This window comes from Balaenoptera acutorostrata, chromosome 4 (assembly GCF_949987535.1).
Source record: "Balaenoptera acutorostrata chromosome 4, mBalAcu1.1, whole genome shotgun sequence".
NCBI classification, from domain to species: Eukaryota; Metazoa; Chordata; class Mammalia; order Artiodactyla; family Balaenopteridae; genus Balaenoptera; species Balaenoptera acutorostrata.
The window spans coordinates 29,954,683-29,965,030 of record NC_080067.1 but is presented as its reverse complement, the minus strand read 5'-3'; the positions used below and the strand labels follow the sequence as shown (position 1 = coordinate 29,965,030).

The 10,348-nt window shown below is 40.1% G+C and overlaps 1 protein-coding gene across 1 annotated transcript; it reads right to left on the bottom strand.

Annotated features, from left to right (window-relative positions):
- Positions 1-6,245: 6,245 nt before the first annotated feature.
- LOC103020548 (solute carrier family 25 member 33-like) lies at positions 6,246-7,682 on the bottom strand. The gene is given in 1 exon segment (XM_028167993.2): positions 6,246-7,682. A coding segment is annotated over 1 exon segment (966 nt). The 5' UTR covers positions 7,482-7,682; the 3' UTR covers positions 6,246-6,515.
- Positions 7,683-10,348: the final 2,666 nt, after the last annotated feature.

The window sequence follows — 10,348 nt, the reverse complement described above, 5'->3', positions numbered from 1 at the left end:
TTGGGCTTAAAGACTTTCATTTTTCATTTGACAGTTTAGTTAAAACTGAAAAAGTGATACTTATCTACTATCAGAAATCAGAATACATGTAGAAAAAGAAAGAAAATAATTAAAACCACACCCAATCTAACCCACTCAAAGAGGACCACCATAGCATCTTGGTGCCTAATCCCCTAAACTTCCCTCCCTATCACCATGTGCAAATCAAACACTGATGCTTTTGAAGCAGCTGTTTTCATTTACCAATATATTATGATCATCTTTCCATGTTAATAAATTCAAAATTTTTACAGCATAGTGGTTCATTGCTTGAAAGCATTATATTTTGCTTAACCAACTGAGTGCTAGGCGATTTCCAACTTTTGCTTTTTCAAAGAACACTCCAGTGAATACTCTGAGAGCTCAATCTTTCCCACATCCTTAGTTATGTCCTCGGGAACAATTCCCAAAAGCGAAATTACTGTGTCAAAAAGCATGCACATTTTAAGTCTTTTGATACGGATTGCCAAATTGACCTTGAGAAACGTTGTACTAAATAACTTGCCAGTCCTCAACTCATGAGCATGGTACTTCCCCCTTCTATTATTATTGCATATTATTTATTTATTTGGCTACTGGTCAATTTTCCCTGGCCAAAGCCTCTTATGTTCTGTACCACCACAAAAGAAGCCTTGAAGCACTCAATAAGAGCACCTAAAAATCTCTTCTCATGAACGAGATTGAGGATTGTGCAAAGAAAATTGGGAAAGCTCTTTCACTTAACTCCATTGTCTCAAAACTCCACCAATACCTTCAACTCCCCATTCCCACCTGTAACAGCCCGTCTTTACAATGAGCCACACATCAACCTAAATCTTTCATGTGTGCAAGAGGAGACGCTATTATCATTTCCTCTCTACAGAAGAGGAAATGGAAGCACATCTTTGCCCAAGATCATATTGGAAGTAGGAGAGCTGATATTTGAACCCAGGAAATCAATCTTTAAGCGAAAATAAAGGAAACTGGAGAGACAAACAGGAAGAAGGCAGAAAATGGGGGGGAAACAAGAGATATTGTTCCAGAATGTCAAATGGACAACCCTGAGAATGTCAAAGGAGATAATAAAATATGAGTATGCTTTGTATTTGTTATGATTCCCAATAAGATGTAAGGAAATTAAACTAATGAGACTAGAAGGACTGCTCAACCGTTTCTGTAGCACCATCCCTGATCCCTGTGAGGAGGAAAACCAGGCCTCCTGAAGCTCGAGACCTCTGCATCAGTGTGCATCCCCTCTGAAGGCCCGGTCTGTAAACAGAGCTCTTCCATCTCTCTGCTTCCACAATTTATGGCTCAAAGTGGGCACACTAAATCATTAAAAGCTCTGATGGATAAAACCCATTTTCTTGACCCATCCTAGGTTTTCCAGATCAGGAAATAGAACAAAATAAGGCATGAAATTTAAAAACAAAAACAACATCAAAAAAACCCCCCAGGGCTTCCCTGGTGGCGCAGTGGTTGAGAATCTGCCTGCTAATGCAGGGGACACGGGTTCGAGCCCTGGTCTGGGAGGATCCCACGTGCCACGGGGCAGCTGGGCCCGTGAGCCACAACTATTGAGCCTGCGCGTCTGGAGCCTGTGCCCCGCAACGGGAGGGGCCGCGATAGTGAAAGGCCCGCGCACCGCGATGAAGAGCGGTCCCCGCACCGCGATGAAGAGTGGCCCCCCCGCTTGCCGCAACTAGAGAAAGCCCTCGCGCGAACCGAAGACCCAACACAGCCAAAAATAAATAAATAAATAAATAAATAAAGTAGCTATAAAAAAAAATTAAAAAAAAAAAATTCCACTAGTCTTCACACCGGACAAGAGGTTGTCCAGGGAGTTTAAAATCTAAAAAAAAAAAAAAAAAAAAAAAAAAACCCAAACCTCAGACAAGCTTTTATGTCTACATCACAAATCCTGGAGGAGATTGCACAAAACTGCTGCTCGTCAATTCTGATGCAAAAATGATACAGATTGTGCTAAGCTAAATGTTGCTAACCGTTGGAAACCTGGATGCATTTCTGAATAGAAGCACTTCTTGAAAGCAGATAAACAAGTAAGGGTCCCCATGCTGATATTTTATTGAGTTGTGTACTGCTTAAGATTTGGGGTAAAACTAACGGCATTATTCATTAAAGCAATTGAGGCCATTATCAGTCCTTTGCAAAAAGGGGTTTTTATCCAAAAACAGCAGATGCTGTATGTCTTCCCTTTGTCATGGTTTGATTCTTTTAGCCCTCACCTAGTCTCAACACATTTTTTTTCCCCTAAAGTACTGTTTGTTCTCTTTTTTGTTTTTGTTTTTTTTCTTCAGAGCTCTACCTTCTAAACTGGAAATGATTTTGTACCTCTTCTTAATATCACAACCTCAAGACATTGTTAACTAGATTTGTGGACGTTTAGTTATGTAAGAAGTAAAGTAAGGAACGGGGGTAAAAAAAAAGGACGTAAATGTATTTTTTTTCCCCAAATTAAACATGCCTCAGTTGTCTCCAGATCCTCCTCTCTTCTCTTTAGGGTTAAATAAAGAAGGCAGCAAGAAGGTAAGTAGGAGGGCTTGACCAGAACAGAAGGTACTGGTCCTAATGCCTTCATTCTGATGCAAGAGAGGGGCAATATATGGAGGCCCTGCTCCCAGAGAACACAATGCAAAAATGCACTGGTCCCTTTGAGGAGGAGGATGTGAGATCTTCTTACCTCCCCTGAAGGAGCTAGGTCTTTTACTTTTTCTTCATGTTGCAACTTCATTCTTAATCCTTAGCCTGACTCTGAAACAGCTTATTTTTTTTTTACTCATGGTTTAATTTTCCTATCATGTTTTCAAGAGCCAGTAAATTTCTGAAGCAGACAGAAAATGCAAACCAGATGTCTGTTTAAGGCCATGGGCAACAGCATACAGTAGACTCAATTTTTTGCTGTAATTTCTTTTTTGGAAGTAGCTACAGATAAATAACCAACTCAAACAATAGCAACAGAAATGATGGAAGAGGTGATAGAATAGTATATTCAAATGCAACATCCTTCATTTGTTCCTTTTAGTTGAAGAACTATTCCAGCTGGTTTTACTGTGAAATTTTCCTGCAAAGGAGCAAATAAATAAAAGCTAAAACCTCAAAAACTTTACTAGAATAGTTGGAAAAATGCCTCAGGATAAAAAAAATAACCAAATATTGGAAACATGCTAAAGTGCTGTGGTAAAATATTGTGTGCCCATTGTAAGCTTTCCAAAGTACAGTAAGTCCCCTGCATACGAACCTTCAAGTTGCGAACTTTCAAAGATGCAAATGTGCATTTACATGTCCAGTCACGTAAGTTAGTTCACGTGTCCGGTGTACATTGTCACGTGCGTGCATCCTCTACAAGTGGTTGTGCTTTTGTGTACTTTACTGTACAGTACTGTATAGAGTAGAGTAGTACAGTATCTTTATTTCAAGCCCAGGGATGTCCGGAAGCAAGTGTAAAATCAGCGGTGATGTAGCTGGTACTGCTGAAGAACCGAAGAGATTTATGACGCAGGAAATGGCAAGGGGATTTCCTTTATGTCAGGAGGCACTGTTAGTTTTTGAGGCACAGGACCTGAACATACAACGGTACACGAAGGTTGCAGCAGCCGTTCAGAATGCAATCCAGTGCTACCATGTCATCTATGGCGAGAAAAGAAGAGCTACTACCCAGACATCACTGGATCGTTTTTTCAAGAGGGTAGATAGAATTGAATCCAGCAAGGAACCGGAACCTGTGCCATCAACGTCAGGCGTGAGTGAAATCGCAGCTTGCCCTCCGTCTCCTATTGCTAACGATCCTTCAGCTCTACCATCTCCCACCTCCTCTCCCTTCTCCAGTCAGTAACTCTTCTTGCCTGTTCGCTCGATGCCAGCCCCTGTATGCCAGCTGTTGTACTGTACCACTGTACTTTTCAAGGTACTGTACTGTAAGATTAAAATGTTTTCTTTATTTTTTGTGTTTGTTTTTTATGTATTATTTGTGTGAAAAGTATTATAAACCTATTACAGTACAGTACTATATAGCCGATTGTGTTATTTGGGTACCTAGGCTAACTTTGTTGGACTTACAAACAAATTGGACTTATGAATGTGCTCTCGGAACAGAATTCGTTTGTATGTAAGGGATTTACTGTGATTACACTCTGTATAATACAAGCTTGTCAATTCCCAGGATCATATTACTTGTTTGCTGTTCTCACTAGAACCCATAAAGAAAAATGAAACCAACTGTGACTACTAACTCTTCAGGAAGACATTTCCTTTCAAGAGTGACCCTTCAAAGATACCTCTAAAGTTCATGAACCAGGTTTGACTTGGCCCAGATCATCAGCTTCTTGAGTCTCTCTGAAAAGTCTAAGAGCTTAGTTATAAAATATAATAAGACTTCACTAACTCAGATTATTTGTAGGAAAGGCTAACATGTCCAAATGATAAGGTTTTCCTTGAAATTTAGTTTTGCTGTTATGAGACTATACACAAGAATAGTTACTGCCATATCAGAGTGCTGCCAGATTTTACAAGCCCCATCTTTAGTTATGCAATTATTTACTGGGTACAGTTTGGGTTCTCCCTTTTCTCAGGTATTACTTTCTCCCAAAGAATAGAATCTGTGGTTTAGCCTGAGTAACACAGATAGTCATCACTTTATACATTAGAAGATTAAAAAATAAAAGAGTATAATGATATGACCTCCAGCCAAAAGGCTAATTTATTCCTATTCACTGCTGGCCCTAGAATATTTCCAGTTGTACACTCTTGAATGCTAGTTTCCTGGAGAACATAATTTGGAGAAAGATGCTTATAAGAATCTTCTCTTAGATGGGAAAGATTTGCAGGGTATGCAGGTGAGGCCTCATCTCACCCACCTCATGATTACACTAATAGATTGGGAAGAGGGCTGTAAGCGAGGTAATTTTAGAATTCCAAAAGACTGTGATAACCTTGAGAAGTAGTCAAAAGCTGACACTGAATTTTCATAAGCAAGATTTATGTATGTCAAGCATGATCACAAACAAACTTCCAAACAAAAATAGAATTTCTTTTTAAGCTTGTTAAAGTAAGCAATATTATGTGTGCACAGCACATGGGCAAAAGTGGAGACAATTTTCACGTCTATTTCTTGAAGCTAAAGAGACTGCGTGAAACCAATGATCTTTCAGAATGAATGAAAAATGAGACTAGTGAGGTTCTTCAAATCAGTTAGCACAACATGTGGTCTATAATGGAGTACAAGTTATTGCCAATGTGAAATATGTGTGATTACTTACAACCTAGAAGAGAGATCAACACACTAGCTCAGGTTACATCTGCGTTTCTGCAGTCATCACATTATGAGGATGTTTGATAACTGCATGTAGTACCCAATTGAAAGAATTTCAAGCTGCCCAACCTAATCTGAGCTTCTCTGGTTGGTGAATCTTTCAACAGTGTTTCCCATTGAGGGCCTTTTAGTTAGTTTTACAAGAGGAGGCTTAAGACCCCAGGGAATGATAGCACCATAATGTTCATCCCTGAGCACACATCAAATTTCCATTTATTATCTACAAAACCATTTAAAGAAAAATTACATGCTCCTTTAAGAAAAGATGAGCTTCATCAAATTTTTAAAAATGTGTTCTTGAACTAAAACACACATAAGAAAGTACAATATGAATAAATAGGCTCATGGAAGGAATAAAGGGAAATATGCCAATATAGTGAGAGAAATCTTGCCCTTTCAAAAAGGACCAAGTCAGGTATAAATGAATCAGACTTGACTGGCAGCAAGGGTATTTGTGTTCTGGGAGAGCCAGAAACTAATTCTATTCTGGAACACTTTTATAGCTAAATAAATGTTTTTCAACCCTGATTCCCATTATCTTTGCCCCATTTCTTTAACTTCATTTTTTCCCTTGTCATTGGCCAAAGTTCAATCACTTATTGCCTTGAGAAGAATTTGGAACGTGTAACTGAGGTCCCTATTTGGAAAAGAAATGGGTAAAGGAGTCAAGAGGAAAGTAACAGAGAAAATTCTCACCATTTTGGCTTCAACCTCTCGGAACTTCACGATTTATAACTTGGAAACCACAAACCTACATACGGAGGTATAATTGGTTCTGCTCTAAAACATTGTTTACCTTACCAAGCATGTCACCAAGAAAGATTATTGCCAAAGTGTTTAGCTCCAGAAAGTGGAAAAATTGTTTAAAAAGGAATGAATTTTTTTTTTAATACCATGATTTAATTTACTGGCTGCTTAATCCTGAATTCTCTTAAGTTAAAACAAAACAAAACAAAAAAACCAACCAAAAGTTATAATTAACTGTTAACGTTAATGAATTTAAACCTTCCAGAAAGCATGAATCCAAAAGGAAATGTCCAACAGGTGATACAAGCCAGATATTCTACGGCCTTTCCTGTTTGTCTCAAACATTCTACACATCAATGGAAAAAAAAAATTCTCTAGAGTTTCTCAGTTTTATTCTTCTAGAGCACAATTTTCGGGCCTGTTACTGAGCATGATCTTCTAACAGGTACACAATTAACTCATAGGTAGACAACACAATGGCAGTATTTGGTATCTGCCGGATGAGCTGGGCAAAGAGTCCTCTATAAAACGCCAGGTAGCCTTCTTCCCGGAAGACCAGCCGAGCAGTCTGGACAAAAGACTTGTACTTGGTGCCCTCCTCCCGGAGCCGTGTCCTTATGACTTCATGGGGGTAAGCGACACAGGAAGCACACCCCTCGGAAAGAGCAGCAGCTGCCATAAGTCCAAAAAAATTTGTGGAATTTTTCTCAGTCCCATTTGTAGAAGAGGCTAAGGGAGCTTCTTTCAGATACTTCTTTAAACTTTCATAAATAGCAAAACAGATGATGGTTTCTGAAATTCCAGCACACGAGGCAGTTAGTCCCCTGTAGAAGCCACGAATGCCTTCCGTCTGGTAAACATAGCGAGCACACTGGAGCGTGTTCATCTGCTTGGAGCCTCTCACTTTCCGTTCTAGCTGCATCCGGGTTTTAACCATCCATATAGGATTCATTAAGGAATTTGTGACAAAAGCTGCAGAGCCAGCTGAGAAAATGTGCACAGTATTGCTATTAGGCACGAAAATGCCATTGAACTGCTCTTTGGCTTTGGAGTAGCATGCAAAGTACACAGCCCTTGATGGTGCAACTCCAACCAAATTTGGACCCAAGCCTCTAAAAAGTGACTTTGGTCCCTCCTTCTCCAAGATCGACTTCAGAACCTCTAAGAGTCCAGGCGTCACTGACGTTGGTCTCACCATCCCAGCTCCGCTGATGGTCCCCAGATGAACCTAAGGATAATAGACTGTCCGAAGAGCTGATCTTGAAGACTGCAACCTCGTCTTAATGACTTCTAGCGGACAAGTGAAAATAGCACCAACCGTGCCTCCACACCCGCCGGCGAAGAGGTGAAGCAACGTGTTCTCCTTCTGCTGACTGCCCGTCGCCATGGCCGCGCCGGCTCCGCGGCCCGCAGCCGCCGGGTGCCGCGGGCTCGAGGCGGCTTGACGGATGCACGAGGTGGCCGCTCCGCTCTCCCGGCTGTTCTCAGGAGGCCGCCGGCTCCGCCTCCATGCGCGCGCGCCCCCACGACTGGCTCCCTCGGCCCGCGCCCTCTGCCGCGTGGCCACAGGCGCCTCACCTGCCTCTGCGGCGCGAGCCCGGCAGCCAGCCGGAGCCCGGCGCGCGGCTGTCACGTCAAAAGGAATGAATTTAGCATAAAAAGTATACAGCTTCTCCCCCAGGAGATATATATTTATGAAGAAATGGAAAGCAGTACCTATATACAGCAAATCCTTATTTACTCAACATTAGCAGGTAATCTGCCATGTTTCTCATAATCAAAGCTTATCTGGCCATTTGAAAATATTACACACTTTTCTACTTTTTAAAAAATTTATTTTGTTTTGTTTTGTGTTTTTCAAGATCCTTGGCATTAATTGTTCTAAAATGATATAGTTAGAGGCTCCTGAAGAATGTTATATATCCACAGAATGCAGTGTCGTTGTTGTAATGACTTTTGTCTGTTTCTAATAGCTTTTCATCACCCTACCAAGTTGTCATCTCTCCCTCGCTATACGGAAAAGGGTCTAACAGACTCTGTAAGGCTCTACTAGAACGAGCCTTCTTTTAATTGGATACTCTGATCTGCTGTAGTCTCAGAAACTAGATAAACAAGTTTGTTAAAAGTCAACTTAAACTAAGAATAAATAAATTCTAAGTGAGGATTTCTTTCTCGTTGGTCAAGGCCATAACATTTGGGCTACTCGGAAGCCTTTCCAAGTAGGCTTTTGAACTTTTCGACTATTTCCTGAGCAGTCGAATGTGGCATTTAAACAACTTTCACGTAAATGAGGCATTGCGTGGTGTGCCTGTTTGCGGGTTGTGGTGTTACTCAAAACAAATTTCATCATTCTAATAATTTTTAGTCTTAAACGAATTTAGCAGGAGATCTTTCCTATCCTGCGGCACATGTATTTCAGACTTCAATGACCTCTATCACCAAACTAAATTAAGATAGAACATACATAACAGGGATGAAGGCAATGTTCTCACATCTTTAGAATAAACCAGGGTAAATGTTTGGCTTCAGGTCATATTCTGGATTAATGGGTGGGCAAGTTGAGGGCACAAACACATTCACGCCACGTGCACACACTCATGCACAGACTGACCCTCAGACGCCTGGGTGACTTGTTATTCTGGCAACTAAATCCAGTTCTCTCTCCTAACCTGAGTTCGCTAAAGACTGATTCTCTTTACATCTCCCACCCTACTATGATATGTTGTATGGATGGTACTTTGCTCTTGGATGTTATTAGGAGAAGCAAAAGATTCTCGGGACTAACACATCAGTGATGCTCTCAAAGCATTTTGGCAAAATGAGGAAAGCAAAACAGAGAAGTGTTTTTAAAATAACAAATATCTATGGTTCCCTTGAAGAAAATTCAAAAATCTCACTCTAACAATCTATTTGTTTTTACTCCACTCCTAAAAATGGCTTCTTTTTCACATTTCTGCCCCCTCCCTCTTCTTTTTTTAAAATTATTTTTATATTTGTTGAACCATGAGAGCATCCTGCTCCTCTCTAGCGAATATCAAAAGTAATTTCAGGCAATGGGCTGATTAGAGGCTGCATCATTACTCTAGAGAAAAATGAAAAGCATCACACTGGCCATTATCATCATGCCAAAAAGGGAGAAAACACACTCAAATAACTGCTGAGTTAAGCCATAATCTTCATTGCTTAGACAGTTGCTGTCCAGAGATTCTCTCATCTACTTATCTTCAAATATATATTAAGAGCCTAGTTTCATTTTCATTTCTGCAGATTATATCTAATCAGTACCTATCCTGGAGCACAGATTGAAGATATAATGCTGATCATTAGGCTGTGATGGATCTTCATCTATTCCAAACTACTGCTAAGCATCTCTGAAGTGAGGGGGAGACATTATCTCTACTAGTGAGAGGATATATTGATGCTGAAGCTCCAAAATACTTGGGAACATTTAGAACTAACTCTGAGTTACTTATCTACATTTTACTATTATTGTAAATTTCAACTAGTCACATGCCCTAAGACACTTAATACCTGCCTGTAGACACTGACACATGCTTGGCACTTTTCACTCCTCCCCACTCTCCCATTTCTATCCCTTCATTCACTAGCTAACTTGACTAAAACTTAGAAACTAAATTTGAGGCCTTCAATTTTAAACCTGAATTGAGACAATATCAACTTTCCCCAATGCTCCCTTTCATTTATAATACACTCATTAGTACAAAACACATAGACTCAAGGAAATGGCACAGAGATATTACACATTCTGCAGTAGAATGCAGAAATAATCCAAAAATGGATTGGCTTTGGGAAAAGTTTTAAAATAGGTGATTTTCTTTTGTAGCCTCTTCTTGTCACACATTTCCTCATCAAATTTCTTTACATTTATCCACTCATTCTTCACCAAACACTCTTAGAGAAACCCGGTGTTTCACCTAAAGTTTTTGTCTGATACTTAATTTATTTAGACCCAAATATTATGTTCATCACCAACTGAAACTGCCTCTCCTCTTGCCTAGAACAGGCTCCTTCTTTACCTTCCCACTTCTTTTTCTTTTCTCTTTCCTCCCTTTCACTGTTTCTTTCCTCAGTATCTTCCTACTTCTTTCACTCTGTCTAATCCCTTTATTTCTTTTATACCTTTGTGAACAACAGAGAATATCAGCACATAGTGGGAAAATAATAAACACTTGTGGAAAGAAGGCAGAAAGGGAGAGCGAGCAGGAGGCAAAGAATTAGCTCAGACTCAACCTG